This window comes from Malus sylvestris, chromosome 2 (assembly GCF_916048215.2).
Source record: "Malus sylvestris chromosome 2, drMalSylv7.2, whole genome shotgun sequence".
NCBI lineage: Eukaryota > Viridiplantae > Streptophyta > Magnoliopsida > Rosales > Rosaceae > Malus > Malus sylvestris.
In genome coordinates this window covers 7,112,815-7,139,198 of record NC_062261.1, presented here as the reverse complement: position 1 = coordinate 7,139,198, position 26,384 = coordinate 7,112,815, and the positions used below count along the sequence as shown (strand labels likewise).

At 37.7% G+C, this 26,384-nt stretch overlaps 4 protein-coding genes and 2 pseudogenes across 37 annotated transcripts in view; 2 read left to right on the top strand and 4 right to left on the bottom strand.

The window, feature by feature from the left end:
- LOC126607617 (uncharacterized) overlaps positions 1–6,309 on the top strand; it is a 90,433-nt pseudogene extending 84,124 nt beyond the window's left edge.
- LOC126607681 (uncharacterized) overlaps positions 1–8,040 on the top strand; it is an 88,150-nt gene extending 80,110 nt beyond the window's left edge. For 12 of the 13 annotated variants that reach the window (XM_050275426.1, XM_050275404.1, XM_050275436.1 and 9 more), the window contains 2 exons: positions 6,755–7,248; positions 7,337–8,040. In XM_050275426.1, coding sequence (XP_050131383.1) covers positions 6,826–7,248; positions 7,337–7,804 — 891 coding nt within the window. In that variant the 5' untranslated portion in view covers positions 6,755–6,825 and the 3' untranslated portion in view covers positions 7,805–8,040. Of the gene's footprint in view, positions 1–6,463; positions 6,566–6,754; positions 7,249–7,336 lie in introns of those variants that run through there. The other variant, XM_050275389.1, reaches the window with a different exon arrangement.
- LOC126607462 (disease resistance protein RPV1-like) overlaps positions 1–26,384 on the bottom strand; it is a 147,080-nt gene that overhangs the window by 106,109 nt on the left and 14,587 nt on the right. The gene's annotated exons all lie outside the window — the stretch shown is intronic.
- On the bottom strand, positions 152–1,826 carry LOC126587297 (uncharacterized; annotated as a pseudogene).
- Positions 16,493–24,656, bottom strand: LOC126607666 (TMV resistance protein N-like). Of its 3 annotated transcripts, XR_007617689.1 has the most exons (5): positions 24,087–24,656; positions 20,125–20,400; positions 19,000–19,434; positions 17,068–17,152; positions 16,626–16,959 (listed from the first exon to the last, which is right to left on the bottom strand). XR_007617689.1 is itself a non-coding variant. In XM_050275349.1 (4 exons), exons 1-4 carry the CDS (start codon positions 24,584–24,586, stop codon positions 16,837–16,839), a joined length of 984 nt encoding a protein of 327 aa, XP_050131306.1. In that variant the 5' UTR covers positions 24,587–24,654; the 3' UTR covers positions 16,626–16,836. The 3 variants fall into 3 exon arrangements, 2 of the variants coding, with proteins under 2 accessions (XP_050131316.1, XP_050131306.1); XM_050275349.1 differs by lacking the exon at positions 19,000–19,434 and having other exon boundaries at positions 24,087–24,654; XM_050275359.1 differs by lacking the exons at positions 16,626–16,959; positions 17,068–17,152; positions 19,000–19,434 and adding an exon at positions 16,493–16,562 and having other exon boundaries at positions 24,087–24,653.
- On the bottom strand, positions 20,921–21,740 carry LOC126607762 (TMV resistance protein N-like). Its single transcript, XM_050275484.1, has one exon. It carries the CDS (start codon positions 21,723–21,725, stop codon positions 21,213–21,215), a length of 513 nt encoding a protein of 170 aa, XP_050131441.1. The 5' UTR covers positions 21,726–21,740; the 3' UTR covers positions 20,921–21,212.

Genomic DNA, 26,384 nt, shown 5'->3' with positions numbered 1-26,384 from the left:
TACACGCACACAGAGAGTATACACACACACACAGACAAACCAGAGTACACACACACATAGTATACACACACACGCACACACACACAGACACACACAAAGATTACACACACAGATTCTAATCTCAATTTGACCTAAAAATTGATTTTGAAGTTTACCAGAAAAGTTGAAATACGAAAACCCCAAATTCTAATCTCAATTTGAACTAAAAATATGAAAACCCCAAATTCTAATCTCAATTTGAACTAAAAATATGAAAACCCCAAATTCTAATCTCAATTCGACGAAATCAATCGAAGATTTGAAGCTTACCATACTGTCTCCGACCAGATGAGGGCGAGAAGACGCAGAGATGAGGGTGAGGAGGACGACGACGAGGAAGCAGGGCAAGGTCGACGACGAGCAACGAGAAGGACGAGGGACGTTGGGGATCCTCGCAGAGATGAGGACGAGCAGGACGTTGGGGATCCTCGCAGTTTTCTCTCCGAGCTTACGAGTCCGCCCAAAATTGGGGTTCTTCGTTAAGAACTCGTAAGGAGGCGTGTAATCCGAGCGAGTCCCACCTAAGCCCATTAAAGCTAATCCGGTTGCACACCAAACACAGGACTATAGTCTAGTCCAGTCCAAGCCTTGCTAATCCTGTCAAACAAACGTGCCCTAATTGTACAAGAAAACCAAAATCAAACAAGGCAACTATTGCCTTAGCGGAGATTCAATGACGGGCACATAAACGGATCACTTGTCAGTTTTTAGTGACATTTTGGATACGATTTCAGAAATGAATGGTTAGTGTGATAAGACTTTTCGATTACGTACCTGAGGATCGTGGCCCTTTGCAGCAACGAACAAACCCCCAACGCAAAGTAACAAGAATCAGCAACTCACACATAGCAATTAAACTCAAAATACACATACGAAACCAAGACAGGAATTTTTCTTTCCTACCTAAAACTCTCATTTCCGCAACCGCTCTGGCTACCGCTACATAAAAAATTTCCCTGAAGCAAAGAGCCTGCCCCAAATTCTGTACTATAACAAAACTTCATATCCTTAATTTGACATCTCTAGAAACAAAATTATATCTACGAAAAACACGAAACAATACCTCTGCTCTTCGACAAACCAATGTGACCGACAACGTGTTCCAAGAAAATGCATCTCTTGTTCATAGACTCCATCAGTGTCACTTCCCAACTTATCCAGCGAAACCTGAACAAATTATACAAATTTCCGAAAAACTGCAACAACAAAAAAAAAAAGGGAACTTTTGCACAGTAGTTACTGAGCTGGGCAAGCAATGGCTAAGATCAAACCCGGAAGACCCGCACCGCTCCCCGCATCTACAAGCCGGAGGTTTTCGGACGAAGGGCTACAGTGAGAGAGATAAGAATTTCTAATAGGCGGTATGATTGCGAGCGAGTCCTCAATGTGCCTCTCCATTACCTCATCCCCCTCCTTAACAGCTGTAAGATTCATTTTCTGCAAGTTCAAAAATCTCATCAATTGGTAATCTTTTCATGATTTTCCCACAATTTTCTCAGCAACCAAACAGAGCATAAGTGTAAGGAGAGAGAAAAAAACTGGTTCCATTGGAGAAGAGTGTCGGCATAGAGATGGACTTGCTCTTTTTGGCGGGAATCTAACGTCTCAAAGTAATAGGAGCTACGAATTGCGGCGGCGGTTAGGGTTTTGGGTCTGAATCTGCACGGACAGAGCGTCGCCGGATTTGATACCGGAAGGTGTTTGAAGAAAGTCCCCAAAGAGAATTGAACTGCGCAACGGCTAACTAACATCCTTCTCCGGACAAGATGGATACGTTGAAGGAGATGGAGAAGTTACCTGATGAAGATTTCCCTTTCAGGAAACAGGTCTTTTCCATATTATTGAGTTTTAAAAGATTACTTGTCGTCATCGTATTGATCCCTATATTGCAAACTCGTCTATATATGAACCTTAGCATTTACTATGTCCACTATTATCATTTACTAGTTTCATTTTTTTAAGATTGTTTGGAAGCATCTTGTGTGGTTTTGTCTTTGTTTACACTCAATTAGTGCAACATTTACTAATCTAATGACTTTATTAATATATAGTTGTATGAATGCTTTGGATCGGCTCTTGTTGCAATGGGACCTGAAGCATTTTTAGGCCTTCTACCTCTTAATTAGGAGGCTGAAGACCTAAGTCAGGTGAATGTTTGGCTCTTTCCGGTACTGAAACAGTATACTATTGGTGCACGTTTGAGCTTCTTTACGGAGTCAATTTTGGGTATGGTTGGAATCATAAAGGAGAAATCCAGAAAGTTATTGAACAGCTCATACTGATTGAATGCTAGTTGTTTAGTTCAGATGAAATTTTTTAGTTAGCTGTTATATTTTGCAGCTGGAGTCACAAGGACGTATTGTTTCATCAAGGAGTTCAGATGCACTTGTACACGCTTTGTGGTCATTGTTACCTTCCTTTTGCAACTATGCTTCTGATACTGCTGAAAGTTTCAAGGATCTAGAGCAAGTCTTGTGCAGTGCTCTTCAAGATGAACCTGAGATTCGTGGAATAATATGCTTGAGCTTGCAGATTCTTGTTCAACAAAATAAGAAAATTGTGGAAGTGAATGATCTGTCTGACAGTGAAGTAGGTAGTGCCAGACATAGAGCTATGGCCAATTATACCCCTGAAGTTACAGAAGGTAACATGAGCGTGCTCAAGTCATCAGCACGCAAGTTACTACCTGTTCTATCAGGTGTCTTCTTGAATACCACAAAAGATGATGCCGGCTGTTTGCAGGTACTTCAGCATACTGTGGTTATATGTAGACATGTGTTTTGTTTATCTGTCCTGCAAAATACTTGACAAGAATGCCAAATCCGCATTTGTATAGTGTACATATCCTACCGGTGTAACAAATGCAGTTCCCCTACAACTCATGCCTATCTTTGTTAAAACCATGACACGTTCTTTTATAAGAGAAAGAGAGGTGGAGGGGAGTCATCTTTTTACTTAAATGTATTAGGTACCTCATAGTGAACATTGAGCAACAAAGACACATGAATAAAATGGAGCTGGCTCACTGTATAAGCTGCATCCTTTTTTTACAATATCACGCTTTTCACCTCTCTTTTTTTCTTTCCTTTGACTTCCCTTTGTCCTTTGAATACATTTTCACCTCTTTGTCCTCTCTGCTTCCCCTGACATTCTTGTCTTTTTCCATTTTGGGTCCAATTTGCTGTTTGAGAATACACTTTTTGCTAGATACTTGTTTGTACGTTCAATACTGGATTTGTTGATAAATTTTGCATGATTAGTATTTTGTGAAGTTGAGAATAATTATGTTTGCACCTTTTACAGTCCACAATTGGTGAGTTTGCTTCAATATCAGATAAAGAAGTTGTATCAAGGTACTTTAGAAGTACATTGGTGAAGCTCTTAAAGGTCACTGAAGAGGCTAGGAAAGCAGAAAGCTCTAGAGATTTAAATACCACAAGGTACATCATTTTTTTTATGTCTATGATGTTTAGTTCTTCATTTTCACAATTGAGTTATTACTTCTCTATCTTAGCAGGATATCTGACCTGATGTTAATTCTTCCATCTTAACTGCAGGGCACAACTATTTGACCTGGCAGTCTCACTTTTACCTGGTTTAGATGCTAAAGAGGTTGATGTTTTATTTAGTGCAATAAAGACTGCATTGCAGGTTTGGAAATTTTTTTCCTCCATCTGGTTATTTACTTTGTTTGTAGGGGATCTAGAAATGCTTGGTAAAAGGAAATGTTGCACTAAGTTACTAACTATGGGCTTCCTGGCTTCAGGATAATGAAGGTTTGATACAAAAGAAGGCATACAAAGTTCTTTCAATCGTTCTCAGGGTATGCAAAAGTTACTGATTTGTACGCTTTGAACATTGGGGATTATCTGTATTAATGCTTTTGCACTGTACTTGAATTATTATCACTGGTCAGTAGAATATTTGGAAACATGGTTTACCAGTTCAGAGGTCGCACTTGGTGCGATGGCAAGTGCCTTCGCCCATGAGCGGTAGGTCTCGGGTTCGAGACTTGGGAGCAGTCTCTTCATAAATGGGGGTAAGGCTAGCCGACATTCACCTCTCCCAGACCCTGCGTAAAGCGGGAGCCTTGTGCACTGGGTATGACCTTTTTATGGTTTACCAGTTCAAAGTCGTTTGCTTCACTGCTAATGTCATGTCTTAGTTAAAGAAGACATGGTTACAAGGGCACTCATATAATTTCTAGAATTATGTGCTGCTGAGCCATCTTTTATCCGTGTCATGGTGATTTTTTTCTTTGCCCATCTCTTTTACTTATGGATCTTGTTGCTGGATGTATGGTCAGGACTGTGATTGGTTTCTTTCATCGAAGCTCAAGGAATTGTTTGATATTATGATTGAAGTGCTTCCTTCATGCCATTTTTCAGCTAAACGGCAGACTTGACTGCTTGTACCTCCTGGTAGTCCATGTTTCAAAGGTATACATAAACACATTGGTTTTCCAAATTGTATTTAGATGCTCTGTGTAGCATTCATTATTTGAGTATTAGAAATAAAGTTTGCTTTAGGTTAAAATTTTGAATGTAGCTATTCCATGCTTAAGAACTTAAATCTTTCTGTAGAGGGACACAGAGGAGAGGCGTCAAGACATCATAAGTTCCTTCCTAACAGAAATAATTCTTGCACTTAAAGAGGTATGTGGTTAAGCTGCAGCGATATCAAGTTTATTATGACATAAAAAATTCTTGCACTTGAAATGCTGAAGATCTTCCGTTGCTGCAGCTTCTTGCCCTTGAAATTGATATTAATAGTTTTCTTTTTCAATGCAGGCTAACAAGAAAACAAGAGATAGAGCTTATGATATCCTTGTCCAAATTGGCCATGCTTGTGGAGATGAGGAGACTGGCGGGAAGAGAGAAAACCTGCAGCAGTTTTTTAACATGGTACTGGATATTGTTTCAGACACTGCAGCAGTTTTTTACTGATATTCTTTCGGCTATAATTGGTCTTCTGTGGGAAAGCAGAAATTGATATAAATTTGCAGCATGTCTAAAGCTTAATCTTATGGTCACAGGTAGCTGGGGGGCTAGCTGGTGAAACTCCTCATATGATCAGTGCTGCGATGAAGGGCTTAGCTCGGTTGGCTTATGACTTTTCTGACCTTGTTTCAAGTGCCAGCAATTTACTCCCATCCACATTTCTCCTCCTTCAGAGAAAGAACAAAGAAATAATTAAAGTTTGTTCCCTTCTCGTTTGGATCAGCATTTCGGCGTTATCAGTTATTTTGAGTGAACTGCTTGATAAATCGTTGACCTATTTGTTATTTCTTTTTGGCAGGCTAATTTGGGCTTGTTGAAGGTATTAGTAGCCAAATCACAAGCCGAGGGGTTGCAGTTGCATTTGAAAAGTATGGTGGAAGGCTTGCTGAAGTGGCAAGATGCTACTAAAACCCATTTCAAAGCCAAGGTAGTTTCCTTGTCAGTATGTTTGTGACACTATTCAGACACTGAGTTCAGTTGGTTTAATGAACTTCCCCAAGTTCTTATCACTTGCTGTTCAAAACCAAATATTTTTTTCAGGTTAAGCTTCTTCTAGAAATGCTCGTCAAGAAATGTGGGCTTGATGCTGTTAAGGCTGTGATGCCGCAAGAGCATATGAAACTACTTACAAACATACGGAAGGTTTGTTGATAGGCATCTGCTAGAGTGAATTTTCCAGGGGTACTTACTACTAGTTTCTGATCTTCCATTTTCTTGTTGAACACAGCTCAAGGAACGAAAAGAGAAGAAGATGGGTTCTAAATCTGAGGAAGCTAGATCTCAAGTGTCCAAAGCAACTACATCCAGGTCTTACTCTTTCATAATTTAAAAGTTAAATACATGCGTGAGCACAACTCGCATGTTTGCGTATTTATTCTTATTGTAAAGACATATCACACATGTATCATGTATGTATTTGCCAATGAAATTTTTACTTCTCATTTTTAACTCTAATGTTTTGAGATTTATATATATTTTTTAATCTTCATGTTCTCTAACATATTGTTATTTTCTATCTTCTTTTCAGGCTAAGCAGGTGGAACCATACAAAAATCTTTTCTAATTTTGATGACGAAGAAACTGAGGATAGCAATGCAGATTATATGGATGCCAAAACAGTCTCGGGCAGGCGTGGCAAGGCGTCCACACAGTTCAAATCTAAAGCATCTTCATTACGGTAGGTTGTATTTGATGTTCATATTGCAATGTTTAGATAACTACACTTTGCATCAATCATGATCTTGGTAGCTAGTAGTGTTCGTTGGATCATATCTGAGTTTAAAAAGTTGGATTCAAGTAGAGTACCAAACATACCCTAAAATTCTCCTTCCAATGGCTGGCCTAAATAAATATGTGTCGTTTTCTTGCTTCTCATGTTTGTTATCTTTATTCTAAGAATTTGCGCTGGTGCTTACTGACTGTAGTTGAAAGAAGAAGAAGAATATTGATACCATTGATGATTTGGTGCAAATGCTGCACTTAGCTCACTCCAATCTTTATCTGAAAGAATTGAGCTCCTATATCATGTTTGTTTTATTTTCACTTTCTTTAGTCATTGGTGTTAGATTTGTTTATCTAAACTAGTTGTATGCCTTATCAGTTTGTTTTGTTTTTTAGGATAGTATCTTTGGCCCAAAAATATAAAACATAAATGAATTTAGTTGTGGTGAGTTGAATTTTAGTAATGTCACTGACTAAATGACCCAATTGTTCAGAAAGCTCAGTGACAGTGATGGCTTATGACTGGAAAAAGTGAGGGGTTTTCGTATTGAATCCAAAGTTCTCGATGGAAGAAGAACCTAAATTGCAGAACTTGGAAGAAGACGACCCTAAATCACAAAGCTTGGAAGAACAAGGCTCTATGTCACAGAGCTTAGAAGAAGACCCCACACCGCACAGCTTGAAAGAACCTAAATTACAGAGCTTGGAAAAAGGAGGCCCTAAATCACAGAGCTTGAAAGAAGACTATAAATCGCAGAATGTGGAAGAAGGAGACTCTAAATCCCAGAGCTTGAAAGAAGACCCTAAATCACTCAGCTTGGAAGAAAACCCTAAATCACTCAGCTTGGAAGAAGACCCTAAATCACAGAGCTTGGAAGGACGAGATAAAATTGCATTCTCTGAATTGAATGAAAATTCATTGCAATTCCTGGATTCAATAGACGGGTATTTAACCCTATTGGATTCACTGTCCTGGACACTTCGGCAGGTAAAATTAGCTTAAATCATACTATTTTTATTTGTATACTTTTAATTTAAATTGTTATACTAACATGGAATAGGGATAACACTAACAGGGGTGGTTGCAATTAGCAAGTGCTCGACATTCTATGGGTGAGTCACGCGTGAGCAGTGCTTTGTTGGACCTGAAATCCCACAATGCAAGTACATTTCTGCAAGTAACCCAGCAATCTGATACTGAAACAGAGCAAATTCATCATTTTACATTGCGCAAATGGGCATCCTCCGACAATGACAATGGAGCTCCACTTATGAATATGAGTCCACAGATACGACAACGAAAGGATAAGGATGGACGTCCACCCCCACTTAAAGCTGAAACTGCTCACCAACATCAACTTCAGAAGGAGCGGACTAAATCACTGTTGATGTTTGGTGTTTTGGTTTTGCCGAAGCTACGGGCAGCACAACTCTCATTTGAATCTGCACTTGACGCACTTGTAGAGATTGCCAACATGCGTTCTTTGATGCTTTCCGTGTTTGATAAGGTCAGGGAAGAATTGGAGGCTGCGGAAGCCAAATGACCTGTGAGCACCACCTATTTCAATCCTTGAGATTTTCTTTTGCTTAAATTGCTGGTTTTGATCTTTACTACAGTTTATCCATTTATTGTTTGGTTAGTTAACTGAAGCTCTTAATTTCTTTCATGCATGAACTTCCAAGTTTTACGCTTTAGTTATATGTTTAGAATTCAGTTGCATGGATTACGTGATGAAAATTTGATGATTGTTCACCATGTAATGCGATGATCGTTGGATGACGGCTCCTGCTAGTGATAATGCTATAGTAAGGAAATTATGATAAATACCATTTTCCTTTCAAAATGTGTGCTTTCGTTTGTTGTTTTGGCATTACGTCGTAGGAGTGGCATTGGGCGGGTTGGGCTCAACCATTAGCGATGCTACTAGAAACAACGAAGTAGACACCGTAGGAGCCGATAACGCGCGAAAACTCATCATAATGACTTTATATCCATCATCTACATAATGACTTCAATCCATCTTTTAATCTTTTACATAATGACCATCAACAATTACTACATACGCATTTACATATTAATTATTTTCATGAAAATAATTACCAATTTTTCGGCCGACTAGCCAAATTTTATTTTGTCGGGCATTTTTGGTGTGATGAGTTTGCCCCTATTCATGGATTAATTGTTTCTATACTTTGCAGACCCATTATCTCCGACAATGCTAGCTATAATTTTGTTAGTTTAGCATGAAAATCACCCAAAAGTTATTATAGCTAGTTAGTTTAGCATGAACGTTCCCAACAACGCTGGCATTTGAAGAAAGGCTCAATCACCAGAACTCGATCCTGACTGCCTTCTGCGTTTGTGATCTTGGCCAGTTTTCCAGCGATTTTGAATGTCCATCGACCCCTCTTATTTGGCCGAGTTTCAAGCGATCTCATCCTTGGTCTCCTTCTTCACTCTCTCTTTCCGTAAACGTGCGATGGTAATTATTAAAATTTAGCGAGCTAGCTGCTTTTTCTCTCCTCGTCGCTAAATCGAGCAAGCGAATCTTCACAATGTTAAAGTAGGGAGCCATATAGCTAGCCTATTAGAACTGAAATTTTGTGAATTTCCCGTTAAAATAGCCAAACAACCGCGTTTAGTTAGTTGTTGTTCTGATCGAAACTCAAGATTCGCTGCTCGAGGGTTCCTGCGACTGCAATTCAAATGCCTCATGAACTCCGGTGAAACTCGGCGACGGCAAGTCAGGCGGTACTGATACAGCTGCGACTTTCCTTTCTTAATTGACATATACAAGTTAAATGACTAATTTAGCTGTCCCTATCGACAGAGACTTAAAAACTGGGTGGGTTGCTGTTGCTGGTTGTTTTATCAAACAAAAAGAGGGGTTGCTGGCTGTTTTAAGAAAACTGAAATAAATAAATGATGTAGGAAATACAGATGGCTGAGTGGCAGTCTGGCATTCAACTTCTCTCTGACCACTATCGTGCGATTCACTAGCGTTATGAAGCGGGATATAACTGATCGAGTGAAATAATTTTATGAATAAAAGATTTATTTCATAACCATATCTTTTCTTTAGATTAATCTAACGGTCTTAAATAAAATGGTCCTAGTACGACCTCATTTTTGTCCAAACTTGTATTTTCAGATAGAACACCTAATAAAAATCTATGTAACATTTTCATTAATTACTGTTAAAGTATTTTTATCCGAACTTGTATTTTCAGATAGAACACCTATTTATATGCTTACACTGATAGGCATTTACATTCCATAAATTGTCTCCTTACAATGATAGGACATCTTCAATAGAACATCTTTGATAGAACACCTAAGTTGTACGTTAAAAAGTATTAGTTACCCCAACTTTGCGACATGTTATTTCATATTTCGTATATCATTTATTTCTGGGTCTCATCTAGTTCTACATAGTATTAACAAGAAATTTGATTGCCCCTCATTTCAATTGTACCCACTCCATGTTGATTTTTCACTATCTTTTTAAGCCTCCTAATGTAGTCCTATTGTTTATGATGGATTGGAAGAATTGTCTCTAACGACTTCATCAAAAGCGATTTATGTTTACACATATTTACAAAAAATGAAATCAGATTGCAGATGCTTTCGCTTCTTTTGGGGCAGATAGGTATGCTTATTACTTACTCTCATATTTGGTAGCCTCTGCTTATACTCGTGACATTTCGTTTTGTCCTTAGTATTGTTTTCGTTGATCATCTTTGATTTTGTGGGTCTTGGCGTTGTTCCCCTGCAATTATCTTTTTCATTTACTTTCCTTTATTATCAATATGGTGGAGAGGGGACGGGCCAGGGGTGTAGTCGTCCTCAACACTTCGAGAGAGGGTAGGTATCTCGCACGCGACCATTGTCGAATAGCTAATTTCATCTAATCTATTTTAATTCAAAGAAAAAAATTTATTTTAATCCAGTAATGAGTCTTGTACAAATAAATAAATGGAAATTTGGAAAATTCATCATAGAATAACGGCAAATGTATAATACGAGAATAATCACAAAACTGACTAAAATATATAATCAAAATAAAATTTTAAACTTATGTAATTTAACGATGAACATTGGAAGATTATACCTATAAAAGTCTCACCACATTTAAGAAACATGTATTGTGAAAGACTTTCTTTTTCTTCTTTCGTTATCGCAGGTCGGTGGTGATGAAAAGCTTGAAGCTTAATATTCCTGAGAAGAGCACATATTGTAGAAGCTTTTCTCCATTACTGCCATTTGAGACTGGATTGGAAGTTTCTAGAAGGTTGCTTGGTAGTCCTTGTTTGTTCTTTTTCATAATAATAGCACTTGAGGACTGAATTGATTTCAACTTTCAGTTGATTTGATTAGCTTTATGGCATTTCTGTTTTTATTCATGATACTGAGAAAAGCATGTGTAAGTGATAGAATGGAACATACCCATTCCCGGGGAAAGTACGGAGGCTGGCGGGTTAACATCTCTAACACAGTGCATCCAAGGCTCCAAATGTCAGCTGCAAGCCCATAGCCACCATTCCTTGGTTTAACAACCTACAATTTTACAGCCTACTGGTCAACAGATTAACTCAAAATCCACGAAACAGATAAGCATGCTCGGAGCAACTTATTCCCAATTATACTACTGAAACTGAAAATTTAACTATGGATGAGAATAGAAAAACAAAATGTACATATGTATTTCAGTTTCTCTTGCAAGGTAAATGATGAAAATTAAGTTGTGTAACATTTACTGTAAAGAGAGGAGGCAAACCTCAGGGGCCATCCAATAAGGAAGACTTCAATTCATTCAATTAGTTGTATCTTATCTCTGTTGGGGCCTTTACATTGTACTTTAATTACAGACAAGTATGTTGTTCCAGTCCCTTTATTCCTTGTAACTTTTCGTGTGTAAGATACTTATATAAAATATTTCGCATTATAAGACGAGAGAGATTTTAATTCAGATAGGAGGAATTAGAAATGCACCTCATGAGCATTACAAAGGTATACCCAGAGACTTGAGAATCGTTTAAGTTATAGTTTTTGTTGGTATTGAAAAGTTTACTAACTCAATACCAAAATATGTGGGTGATAAGTTTACAAACTCTATCACACCTCTCACTTTGCACTCTCAATAAAATTGGACAAAGAAATAGAGAAATGAGGGAAGCTACAAGCTTTGGCAAACAATGCACTTTGATATATTTAAAAGGTTTGCAAACACACTTCTGAAATGGAATGACAATTCAGAGACATATATCTAAAGCCTTACGGGAGGCTTATTTATACAAGCAGAAAATCAAGGACCACTCAAGTGCTTTTAATAAACTAAACACAACAGCACACACAAACAGATCATATGAACTTTGGACAGTCTAGCACATCACATGCAGCTATCTTTCCAGCTTGCAAACAACCCAGTTTCGGCTAGCACATCACATGACAGCACACAGCTGCTGTCTTTCAACACACTTACAACTGGCACATGGAGAAAACTTTAGTCTTTGTAGTTGCAGCAAGTGTGAATACAACTTGTAAAGAAACTAACGGCTAGCAGCTGCCATTTACAACCTGTTTAGATTTGAATTTCCAACACACCTCCTCAAATCAAAACGTCTTCATTCCTAGCATTTCATGTAGCAGCCGGAATGATTCAACTGGTAGTGGCTTAGTGAAGATGTCTGCCACTTGTTCCTTCGTGTGACAATAGACAAGTTCGATTGTCTTTTGCTTTACATGGTCCCTTAGAAAATGGAACCTGGTATCAATGTGCTTGCTCCTTCCATGTTGAACATGATTCTTTGCAAGCTTGATTGCAGACATGTTATCCACATGAATCACAGTCGATTCCACTTATGGATGACACACTGACTTCAATAGATTTCTTAACCAAATTGCCTCACACACTGTTGAGGCTACAGCAACATACTCGGCTTCACATGATGACAAAGCAACAATTGATTGCTTCTTTGAAGTCCATGAGAAAGTTGTTGATCCTAGAAAAAACACATAGCCAGTTGTGCTTTTCCTTTCATCTTGGTCACCTCCCCAATCACTATCTGAATAACCAAATAATTTTGCATCTTCACCAAAATTATAAAACAGACCATAGTTTAGAGTACCTCTTATGTACCTCAAGATTCTCTTGGCAGCCAGCCAATGAGACTCCCTTGGTGTTTCCATGTATTGACTCACGAGTCCAACTCCATAAACTATATCAGGTCTTGTGATTGTAAGGTACCTTAGGCTTCCAACCAAGCTTTTGTACACAGTTGAGTTTACAAACTCACCTTCTCCTTCCTTAGACAGCTTCAATCCAGTTGCAACTGGAGTGTTGACAATATTGCACTTATCCATATTGAATTTCTCCAATATATCTCTCATGTACTTTTGTTGAGAGATGTAGATACCATCACTTTCTTGCTTCACCTCTATGCCAAGAAAGTATGACATTAATCCATTGTCAGTCATCTCGAATTCACTGAACATGGATTGCTTGAACTCACAGAACATTGCTTCATTGTTTCCTGTAAACAACAAGTCATCTACATAGAGACAAATAATTAAGAACTCCCATTTTGCACCATTCTTCATGTAAACTGAATGCTCGTATGGACATTTTTGAAATCCATTTTGGTGAAGGTAGTTGTCAATCCTTGAGTTCCAAGCTCGTGGTGCTTGCTTAAGGCCATACAAAGCCTTCTTCAAACGATACACCTTATCTTCTTTTCCTTGTACTTGAAAGCCTTCTGGTTGTTTCACGTATACTTCTTCCTCAAGTACTCCATTAAGGAAGGCTGACTTGACATCTAGTTGATAAATTTTCCATTTATGATGAGCGGCAAGAGAGATTAGCAATCTTACCGTGTCAAGTCTTGCAACTGGAGCATAGACTTCATCATAGTCCACTCCATACTTCTGTTTGTAGCCCTTTGCTACAAGCCTTGATTTGTATCGATCCACACTCCCATCTGCAGTGCGTTTGATCTTGTACACCCACTTGACACCAATAGCCTTCTGATTTGGTGGGACCTTTGTCAACTCCCAAGTGTCATTCTTCTCGATGGCATGGATTTCTTCCTCCATGGCTATTCTCCAACGATCTTCTTCCACAGCTTCATTGAATAAGAGAGGCTCGTGGTCTGCATACAAGCAGAAAAGGTTGGTTTCTTCTTCTTCTTCTTGTCCATATATTTCGGTGAGACTTCTTAGCCTCACTGGAGTTGAGGAGCTGCTTTCTTCACTAGATGTAGGACCACTCCTTGCAGTTCTGTGCAATGGAGTTGTTGTGGTTGTTTGAGCAGGTTGTTGCTCAACAGGTGGTACAACTTCTGGTTCTTCAAAATAAGTGGAGACGATCTTTTCTTTACTGACTTCTTTGTTGTTCCACTTCCATGCCTCTTCCTCACTGAAGATGACATCTCTACTAACCACTAGTTTGCCAGTTAGTGGGTTGTAGAGCTTGTATGCCTTGGACTTTTCACTATAGCCCACAAACACACACTTTTCACCTCGATCATCAAGCTTCCTTCTCTTGGCTTCTGGAACTTGAGCATATGCAACACACCCAAAAACTCTTAGGTGTGCAACACTCAGCTTGTATCCACTCCAAGCCTCTTGTGGTGTCATCCTCTTGACACTCTTTGTTGGACATCGATTCAACAAATAAATCGAACAAGCTACAGCTTCTGCCCATAATTCTTTTGGCAAATTCTTCTCCTTAAGCATGGACCTTGTCATTTCAAGGATGGTTCGATTATTTCTTTCGGCTATCCCATTTTGCTGTGGGGTATAGGCAGCAGTCAGTTAATGCCTAATTCCTTGCTCCTTGCAGTATGCTTGGAAAGCATTGGAGGTGTACTCTCCACCTCTATCTAATCTCACAGCCACAAGCTTGTGGTTGCTTTCAGCCTCTGTGAGTGCCTTGAACTCCTTGAAGATTTTTAGGGCAGCCGACTTCTCCTTGAGAAAATAAACCCAAGTCTTCCTACTAAAATCATTAATGAAAGTAATAAAATACCTATTACCTCCATAAGACATAGGATCCAATGGACCACATATATCCGTGTGTACCATCTGCAGTGGTGCCTTTGCTCTCCATGTATCACCAACAGGGAATGATAGTCGTGATTGCTTGCCAAGCACACAACCTTCACATACTTGGCGTGTGACTTCAATCTGGGGTAGACCACGAACCATTCCTCCACTTGACAACAACTTTAGGCCATTGAAATGAAGATGGCCAAATTGAAGATGCCATTTCCATGACTCCTCTTCCATTACACCGATGTTGCAACTCCCAATCTTTGTGTTCAACTTCAACGGGACCATTCGGTTTTTTTGACATTTAAACACGTGCAATAAACTTTCTCCTTGCATTCCTGAGAGTGAGAAACATATCCTCTATATGTATAACATACCCTTTCTGGAGCAGTTGACCAATGCTCAGAATGTTGCTCTTCATACCTGGTATGTAGTAGGTATCAGAGATGTATTCTTCTTTACCATCCTTCTGGATGATTTTGATCTTTCCTTTGCCTTCAACTGGCAACTTTGAGGAGTCACCAAGACTCACAGATCCATATGGCCCATCTTTGAGTTCGGCAAAAAACTCTTTCTTTCCACACATGTGGTTGCTTGCACCAGAGTCTAAATACCAAACTTCTTGTTGGCTACTGATATCATGGTGTGCTAGTAAGACTGTAAATTCCTCACCAGCATTTCCATTTGATTATGCCATGTTGACATGCTCACCATTTTTATATGAACATTCATTTGCATAATGTCCATATTGCTTGCAAGTGTGACATTGGATATGTGCCTTTCCTCGGGTAGATCTCCACTCTTGAGATTGACCTCGGTTTTGTTCATAGCCTCGACCTCTTCCTCGGGCTCGTCCTCGGCTACGGTTAGATGAACTCCCACGACGTGAGTTCCACTGCCCACGACCTTTATTTGGTTTGTCAATTTTCAATTTTGACTCCAAAGCTTGCTCTAGTGTTGTGGGGCTTGCATTCTTCTGAATGCGTTGCTCGTGAACTAGGAAGGATCCTAGTAGCTCCTCTGCGCTCATCGCCTCCAAATCCTTGGATTCCTCAATGGCAGTCACCACATGCTCAAACTTAGATGTGAGTGACCGGAGTATCTTCTCCACAACTCGTACTTCATCGAGTCTCTCGCTATTTCTCCTCATCTGATTTACTATCACAATGAGCCTTGAGTGATAGTCGGAGATGCTCTCCCCTTCATTCATGTGAGCAGTTTCAAAATCTGCTCGAAGTGACTGTAACCTCACTTTCTTGACTCGATCTACTCCTTTATAGATTGTACTGAGTGTGTCCCATACTTGCTTGCTCGTTGTTGCTTCTGCAACCTTCTCGAACGTTGAATCTTCTAATCCTTGATAGAGAAGATACAACACCTTCTGGTCCTTCTTTCGTAAATCCTTGAGAGTGTTCCTTTGATCTGCAGTATATGTGGCTTCTTGCTCGGTAGTGGGTACAACATACCCACTACTGACAACTTCCCATAGCTCTTGTGATCCAAACAATGCTTTGAATTGGATGCACCATCTTTCATAATTTTCTTTCTTCAATGTGGGAACTTGGAGCTGCCCTAAGTTGGATGCCATAACTGCTGCACTTGCCAGAATGGTATTCTGGCTCTGATACCAATTGTTGGTATTGAAAAGTTTACTAACTCTATACCAAAATATGTGGGTGATAAGTTTACAAACTCTATCACACCTCTCACTTTGCACTCTCAATAAAATTGGACAAAGAAATAGAGAAATGAGGGAAGCTACAAGCTTTGGAAAACAATGCACTTTGATATATTTAAAAGGTTTGCAAACACACTTCTGAAATGGAATGACAATTCATAGACATATATCTAAAGCCTTACGGGAGGCTTATTTATACAAGCAGAAAATCAAGGACCACTCAAGTGCTTTTAATAAACTAAACACAACAGCACACACAAACAGATCATATGAACTTTGGATAGTCTAGCACATCACATGCAGCTATCTTTCCAGCTTGCAAACAACCCAGTTTCGGCTAGCACATCACATGGCAGCACACAGCTGCTGTCTTTCAACACACTTTCAGCTGGCACATGGAGAAAACTTTAGTCTTTGTAGTTGCAGCAAGTGTGAATACAACCTGTAAAGAAACTAACGGCTAGCAGCTGCCATTTACAACCTGTTTAGATTTGAATTTCCAACAGTTTTGATATAGCTTTGCAAGTGAGCCTTGTGTTACAAGCTCAAGGAAGATATAGAGCTTAGTTTCATCCTGTAATAATATTACAATGAGCAACTAAGTTACAAATCAAGAGAGTTGAATAAATATATTAAATTATATTGAAATATAGCAAGCTACTTTATCTTATGATTGCAGCTTGAGTAGTTGCATTGGTCATCTCTTTAATTTATTGTTTTATGGTTCTACAAATACATGTACAGTTGTACACACATACAAGGACAAATACCCATGCACCAACTACAAAAACAAGAACAAATGCAAAGGGAAAAGATAAATCTCCCTCAATAAGTACAAAGTTGTACTTCTAATAAACTGGCAGGAACCAAATAGAAATGCAAACCAGGAAAGAAAGAAAGAAGCACACCTTGTGTGTGCCCAGATATTGAACTATGTTGTCATGTTCAAACTGACTTAAAAGAGAAATCTCCTGTACAACAATAATCGTATTAGGAGAAAGAATGTTAAGGAATCCAGAAAACACAATAGCATCTACTGAGTAAGAAAACACAATCAGAATAAGACTGTTTCTTTCGACCTGCTCAAGTTGGATAACGCTCTGCTTTCCCTGGCTCCCTTGGTCCAGTAAAGAAACCTCCTTTACAGCAAAAAAAATTCCATCACTGCAAAAGAACATTTGCAGCATGAGATAAACAGAGAGAGTGAGACCAACATGTTAATTTTGTTGAACAGAATAGGCCCAGTTTAATGCAATACCAACTTCACGTTCTCCATCCTTTTTCTAACCCTACAATTTCTTGCTAAGAAAATTCCAAACACTTTGAGTGGAAACACCTAAAGTAGAATGGAATGCTTACACTATGAAAAATAAAACTAGGAAATGGTAGGGATAAAGGTTTTCCAGACTACCTCAAAGTTTTATGGATACATTATGCAAAAGATTAAAAAGAAAGAAGTGCGTAAATGGATAGCAGTACGCTAAACTATAAAATTAGAAATGAGAATCATATAACCATGAATGGTGGTCCCTCTAGTTATGAAAGTGGTGGTAGTCTTGGTCCCTCTATTCGGTAGCACTAAGCACTTCAACGAATTCCCGGTCTCCTACCAAAGTACAGTTATTTCTTTTTCATTTTTGTTTCAAATTCAAAGTAACTTATTAGAGTTGGAAATCAGACTTTAAAGTAAGAGGCATTGGACCAAATATATGTTCTACTTTTATGCGAAAACAGAAACGAATTCTAACAAAGTACCAATATCAACATTGTAGGTGAAAGCTAAAACAAACAATTTCAAACTAACACAAGAGATTTACATGGTTCGGGGTAAAGCCTACGTCCACGAGTGAAGCACGGCGAGGAATTTCAGTAAACAAACAGAGATTACAAAAGAGTGTTTAAACTCTCACAACCCAAGTCCCACAAATTACAAACCCTAAACCAAACGAGTAGAGAACTCAAACAAACGGAGAAGATTCTCCCAAATTGCTCTCTAACTCACAAACTCACAAATTCACTCTCACCAAATTGCCACACGAATGAATCACACAAAATACACCAATCCTAATGTCCTATTTATAGTGCATAGGACTTAAGTTACAATAAGAATCCTAATAGGAAGTAAATACAAATCCTAATCAAATAGGTAATTAACAAAAATCTCTCCACCAAGGAAACTAACCAAGAAGTCAAAATCCAAACCCAAATAGGACACCAAAACCAAATAGGTAACACAAACCTAAATTTTTGCATCATCCTAATTTTGAGCCGTAAAACCCAACAATCTCCACCTTGGCAAGAAATTAGCAAACTTCCAAATCAATTGCAAACTTCAAATTTGGGATAACAAAATACAAACGCAAACGTGCACCAAATTCTTTTGAAACCGATCTCCACCTAGACTCAAAAAATCCAAAAGTCTTCAAACTTGAAATTTCCTCTACGCCTTCTCCAACAAATTCCATTACGGAAACTAACAAATCTGAAACAAAAACCAAGCAAAAGTTTGAACATACAAACAAAAAGTGCGAAATGCACTCCACCCAAAGAGCTTGAGTACCAAGCTCCACCTCCTCACATAACCTTTAGAGGAGTTTAGAACAACGATCTTCTGCAATGTTTTCCTCAACACTAGCAAAAGACTTATCGAACGCCTTTTTTTTGCCCTTGAGTTTAGTGCAATCTACTTTCCAATGACCTTCCTTATAACAATAACTACAAATGTTCTTTCCAAGTTTACCCCTTTCCTTATTCCATCCTTGAACTACCAAAGCTCCATCTTGTGTCAGACACTTTATTCTTTAGCTCTTTAGAATTCAAAGCGATTTTAACATCTTCCAAACTAAGACTTTCTCTACCAAATAGCATGGTATCGACAAAGTGTTCATACAAAGGAGATAAAGAACACAACAAAGTTATCGCATAATCCTCATCACTAATTTGGTCATCCACACTTTTCAAATCCATCATAAATTTATTGAATTCATCAACATGCTTATAAATTGACGTACCTTCATCCATACGAAGAGTATGCAAACTTTTCTTCAAATATAACCGTTTAGCAAGGGATTTGGTCATATACAAGCTCTCCAATTTTAGCCACAACTCCGGTGCAGATTTGATGTTACCAACTTCACGCAAGACTTCATTCGATAAAGTCAACATGATTGCTCCAAGTGCCTGCTCCATAACGTCTTTTTTTTCTTCATCAGTCCATGAATTCAGCAAAGCCTTCACACCCTTTAGAGTTTTTAAAAGCCCTTATAGAACTAACAAAGCACGCATCTTCAATTGCCAAACACCAAAATCACTGTCGTCGAACTTTTCAATATCAACTTTCACCAATGACACAGAAGGCTTCATAGTGATTGCCAAGCAAAGCCCAAGCCGAAACCTGGGCATTGATACCACTTGTTGTACTTTTTATGCGCAAACGGAAGCAAATTCTAACAAAGTACCAATATCAACGTCGTAGGTGAAAACTAAAACAAACAATCTCAAACTGACACAAGAGATTTACGTGGTTCGGCGTAAAACCTACGTCTACGAGCGAAGCACATCGAGGAATTTCACTAAACAGACAAAGATTACAAAAGAGTGTTTAAACTCTCACAACCCAAATCCCACAAATTCCAAACCCTAAACCAAACGAGTAGAAAACTAAAACAAACAGAAAGATTCTCCCAAATTACTCTCTAACTAACAAACTCACAAATTGACTTTCACCAAATTACCACACGAATGAGCCACACAAAATACACTAACCCTAAGGTCCTATTTATAGTGCATAGAACTTATGTTACAATAAGAATCCTAATAGGAAGTAAATACAAATCTTAATCAAATAGGTAATTAACAAAATCTCTCCACCAAGGAAACCAACTAAGAAGTCATAATCCAAACCTAAATACGACATCAAAACCAAATAGGTAACACAAACCTAATTTTTTGCATCATCCTAATTTTAAACTGTAATACCTAACAATATAAAATTCACAAGTCCTGTTCAGATTGGGTTTAATTCACACAGTGCTAATCACCAACAACAAGGAGACAGGAACAAAAATTAATAAAAGTTACTCAGTTAAGCCTTCACGCACATTTTGGATGTATGGATGTGGAAGATGACCACTTACTCAGTTAAGCCTTCATACACAGTCCCATAAGAACCGCTTCCCAAAGGCTCACGAAGTTTTCGCCACGTAACACTCCGCCTGAATTTCCCATCCGGCGAAAAAATACTATGGATTGGCTCCTGGTTCACTCTTACAATGCCAACAGAACCAACATTGTCATCTGCATTTTGATCATCATTATTGTCATTGGATGGAGATGAGTTGGATGACAAACAATTGTCATTTACCCGGGCATGGATCTCCTTAACAATGTCGCTGATTATTTGAGCTTCAGAGCTAGGAGTTCAAAACAAAAAACACATTTAATCAGTGAACTTTTTTTTTTGGGTATGTTTCAGAGATGTAAAAACAAATAGAGAGAAATATTACACGATTTTTAAGTGTACTTGAAAAATTATGTTGGTCTGGTACAATTAGCATACCATTATTAATTGGTAACAAAAATGGCACAAAATCGGTGTAGTACAGTTGATAATTTGGCTGGTATGTTAATATGGTAAAAAAAAATTCACTCCTAGTAATGAATTGATTGCGGTTACAATTTTAAGTTTTTGTAAACCATTCTAAACCAAATCAAACCGACTACATATTTGTTTTTATATTAATTTCATTTTACCCATTTAGTACTCTTATAATAACTAGATAAGGATGTTGAATATAAAGATAATGATATCGTAGAGTTATATTAAAGTTTGATGACATGATGAATTTTAGGATGCATTGTTTTTTTTTTTTTTTTTTTTTTTGGTGAACAAAGATATTTGTTTCTAAACCAAATCAAACCGACTACTCACATATTTGTTTTTTTTTAGGATGCATTGTTTGATGTACTAAAAAATGATTAATATGTGGCAGATTTTGGAATTTTTTGTTGTCGTTGGGCTACGCTAAGTGCTAACAAAGTAAAAAAAATTGCAACAACAACAAAAAAAATATTAGATTTAGGCCTAAAACCGCTCAAATCAAACCTAACCAAATTGTTGATTATGGTTTGGTTTGGTTCGGTTTCTTTAAGAATTTTTATCAAATTTCAACCAAACTAAATCCTTATATAGAGTAAAACAACTCAAAAACCATATATAGGAAGGTCAGAAATAAACGTACTCTGCCTCATTGAGAGTAGCTCCTTTTAGATTCGCTGCTTCTGTAAGAGCTGTCCTCCATCTTTGCACCTTCTCCAAGTCATTCTCATACTTGTGACTGTGTTCAGCAAACGCAGCACCATAACTATTTCTTTGGTGTCGAACATCCGATGGATGCACCTTGTAGAAGATTGGCCTTGTCATTTGTCCCTTTGACTTTCTACATTCAAGAATATGTACGAGCTCGTCCAAGCACCATTTTGAAGACACATAGTTTTTAGAGAATATGATGACAGAAATTCTCGAGTTTTCAATTGCTTCGAGAAGAGTTTGTGATATTTGTTCTCCTATTGGAAGTTCACTATGAGCAATGAAGGTGTGGATTCCGTGACGGACCAAGGCTTGGTATAGATGATCTGTAAAATTGGTGCGTGTATCACCTCCGAAACTCAAAAAGACATCGTATGTCCATGAAGGAGTAGTGCTGAAGGAGGAAGAAGGGACAAGTTGATTAGCCATAGGAGAATTAAAGCTAGATAAACTAAAGAAAAGAACCTCGCAAAGAATTGGAATAAGCACTATGGTATGAACAATCGACAGCTGGTGCAAGTTTCTTTACTTTTTATATTTGACTGATGTCTCTTTTTCTATATCAGTCCACAATTGACAGCTGGTGCACGTTTCTTTACTTTTTATATTTGACTGATGTCACGTTGCTTTAATTTTCATCTGAGTTTCTAGAGTGAAGAAAACTAGGAAATGGTAGGGATAAAGGTTTTCCAGACTACCTCAAAGTTTTATGGATACATTATGCAAAAGATTAAAAAGAAAGAAGTGAGTAAATGGATAGCAGTACACTAAACTAGGAAATTAGAAATGAGAATCATATAACCATGAATGGTGGTCCCTCTAGTTATGAAAGTGGTGGTAGTCTTGGTGTCCTATGTTTCTATTCGTTAGCACTAATCACTTCAACGAATTCCCGGTCTCCTACCAAAGTACAGTTATTTCTTTTTCATTTTTGTTTCAAATTCAAAGTAACTTATTAGAGTTTGGAAATCAGACTTTAAAGTAAGAGGAATTGGACCAAATATATGTTGTACTTTTATGCGAAAACGGAAACGAATTCTAACGAAGTATCAATATCAACGTCGTAGGTGAAAACTAAAACAAACAATCTCAGACTAACACGAGATTTAGGTGATTCGGCGTAAAGCCTACGTCCACGAGCGAAGCACATTGAGGAATTTCACTAAACACACGGAGATTACAAAAGAGTGTTTAAACTCTCACAACCCAAATCCCACAAATTACAAACCCTAAACCAAACGAGTAGAGAACTCAAACAAACGGAGAAGATTCTCCCAGATTGCTCTTTAACTCACAAATTGACTCTCACCAAATTGCCACACGAATGAGCCACACAAAATACACTAACCCTAAGATCCTATTTATAGTACATATGACTTATGTTACAATAAGAATCCTAATAGGAAGTAAATACAAATCTTAATCAAATAAGTAATTAACAAAATCTCTCCAGCAAGGAAACCAACTAAAAAGTCAAAATCCAAATCCAAATAGGACACCAAAACCAAATACGTTACAGAAACCCAATTTTTTGCATCATCCTAATTTTGAGCCGTAGTACCCAACAATATAAAATTCACAAGTCCTGTTCAGATTGGGTTTAATTCACACAGTGCTAATCACCAACAACAAGAAGACAGGAACAAAAATTAATAAAAATTACTCAGTTAAGCATTCACGCACATTTTGGATGTATGGATGTGGAAGATGACCACTTAAGCCTTCATAAAGAGTCCCATAAGAACCGCTTCCCAAAGGCTCACGAAGTTTTCGCCGCGTAACACTCCGCCTGAATTTCCCATCCGGCGAAAAAATACTATGGATTGGCTCCTGGTTCACTCTTACAATGCCAACAGAACCAACATTGTCATCTGCATTTTGATCATCATTATTGTCATTGGATGGAGATGAATTGGATGACAAACAATTGTCATTTACCCGGGCATGGATCTCCTTAACAATGTCGCTGATTATTTGAGCTTCAGAGCTAGGAGTTCAAAACAAAAAACACATTTAAACAGTGAACTTTTTTTTTTGGGTATGTTTCAGAGATGTAAAAACAAATAGAGAGAAATATTACACGATTTTTAAGTGTACTTGAAAAATTATGTTGGTATGGTACAATTAGCATACCATTATTAATTGGTAACAAAATTGGCACAAAATCGATGTAGTACAATTGATAATTTGGCTCATATGTTAATATGGTAAAAAAAAAATTCACTCTTAGTAAAAACAAATTCACTCTTACAATTTTAAGTTTTTGTAAACCATTCTAAACCAAATCAAGCCGACTACTCACATACTTGTTTTTATATTAATTTCATTTTACCCATTTAATACTCTTATTGGCTAATAACTAGGTTGAATATAAAGATATTGATATCATGTAATTATTTATATTAAAGTTTGATGACATGATGAATTTTAGGATGCATTGTTTTTTTTTTTTGGTGAACAAAGATATTTGTTTCTAAACCAAATCAAACCGACTACTCACATATTTGTTTTTTTTAGGATGCATTGTTTGATGTACTAAAAAATGATTAATATGTGGCAGATCTTGGAATTTTTTTGTTGTTGTTGTTGGGCTACGCTAAGTGCTAACAAAGTAAAAAATATTAGATTTAGGCCTAAAACCGCTCAAATCAAACCTAACCAAATTGTTGATTATGGTTTGGTTTGGTTCGGTTTCTTTAGGAATTTTTATCAAATTTCAACCAAACTAAATCGTTATATAGAGTAAAACAACTCAAAAACCATATATAGGAAGGTCAGAAATAAACGTACTCTGCCTCGTTGAGAGTAGCTCCTTTCAGATTTGCTGCTTCGGTAAGAGCTGTCCTCCATCTTTGCACCTTCTCCAGGTTATTCTCATACTTGCGGCTAATGTGAGCAAACGCAGCAGCATAACTATTTCTTTGGTGTCGGACATCCGATGGATCCACCTTGTAGAAGATTGGCCTTGTCATTTGTCCCCTTGACTTTCTACATTCAAGAATATATACTAACTCGTCCAAACACCATCTTGAAAAAGCATAGTTTTTAGAGAATATGATGACAGAAATTCTCGAGTTTTCAATTGCTTCGAGAATAGTTTGTGATATTTCTTCTCCTATTGGAAGTTTTATATGACCAAAGAAGGTGCGGATTTCGTGACGGACCAAGGCTTGGTAAAGATGATCTGCAAAATTGATGCGTGTATCCGCACCTCTGTAACTCAAAAAGACATCGTATGTCCATGAAGGAGTAGTGCTGAAGGAAGAAGAAGGGACAGGTTGATTGGCCATAGGAGAATTAAAGCCAGATAAACTAAAGAGAAGAACCTCTCAAAGAAGTTGGCAGCTGGTGCAAGTTTCTTTACTTTTTATATTTGACTGATGTCTCTTTTTCTATATCAGTCCACGGTTGGCAGCTGGGGCACGTCTTTATATTTGACTGATGTCACGTTGCTTTAATTTTCATCGGAGTTTCTGGAGGACTTGGATCCTCTCCTGAGCCCAAGGAGAGGATCCTCCTGACCAAAGGATCTGGGCCGTTGGATGAAAATCCAACGGCTATAATTATTATAACTTTAAAAGAACTCCCTATTTGTAGCCGTTGGATTTTCATCCAACGATCCAAATCCTTTAGTCAGGAGGATCCTCTCCTTGGGCTCAGGAGAGGATCTGAGTCCGTTTCTGGAGACTTTGAATTTTGCTTGCACATTGGTTGGTTGGGGTCTAAAGTTTACTGAAAATAATAGTTTTATATATATATATATTTTTTTTTTTTGTTTTTTAATACAATGACAGTGGAATTACAGTTAGTACTCTTTGAAATTTTCTTGTACATTGGTTGGCTTGGACCTAAAGTATACTGGAAAAATTATATTCACACACCTTAAATTATTTCTTTTGCATTTTTTAAAATTTTTAATATTTTTATACACCACTAATACTTGATAAAAAATATTAAAATTTTAAAAATATGTGAAAAAAGTAATTTGAAATGTGTTAATATAATCCTCCTATTGAAAATAATAATTATGTATATATTTTGATAATGGAATTAGAGTTCGTACTTTTTGAAATTTTCTTGCACATATTTTGCCTGGATCCGAAGGTCACTGAAAGTAATAACTATATATATATATTTTTAGGAGAAATCCTAATGGGACTCTACATGGGTCACATTGATCAATTTAAAGTTGGTTGAAAGGAAGGCTTAGACTGTTGGAAAATATTAGTATTTAGGTTTATTTTAGTATTTGGATTTTGCTTGTTAGTTTAGGATTTGGGCTTAGTTCATCCGAGTTAGGGCTTCTTAGGTTTAGTTCTCTATAAATATTGTTTGTAATTTAGTTTGAGAAATAAGTTAGCCACAATGTAGTCTCTTAGGGTTTTGTAGCCGTTTCGGCATTTTCAGTTTGTTTAATAATATTCTTATTATTTGTTAGTTTTGTTCGTTGCGCACTCTGATATTCAACTGTGCAATTTCTTTTCGAGTTCCAAATAAAAAAAATTTGGTTTGCATAATTTAACAATAATTCGTGTTTAACTAAACAATAATACTATTCAAACATACAAAATCGACTCATTTGCTCATGCATTATGTAAGAGGTGCTAGGATTAATTATGAACTTCAATGTTGATGCACAAAATCAACTCATTTGCTCACGCCTCAGCATGAACAAGGTCTTTGAATGTATAAAGTAGACGGTGCATGGTAGTTTGGAGGTTGGTGAGTATGGTATAAACAGTGCTTCTCCAAGTTTCCGGGTGAGGAAAACTTCTTAGTTAGGGACTTGCAATACCCAAGTCACTGAATAATCACGAAATTTATAAGTACCGAAGTATAGTAACATATAGTCTCCGAAGTCTCTGAGTGAGGAGAATTGCTGAAGAAGGTATCCTAATTTTCCCGAGTCGCTGGAGGAACAAAGACTTCACAAAACAGAACCAAAATCATGACATGACCCATATGTTGATCCGCAACTTGACATTCACTTTCTTCTTCCCCACCACCCAGCCCGACCCTCCCTGTCACGTGATCAACGCCCTCCTCACGACTCTCTCCTGCGTCTTTCAGAAAGTCCCGCCCTCAACT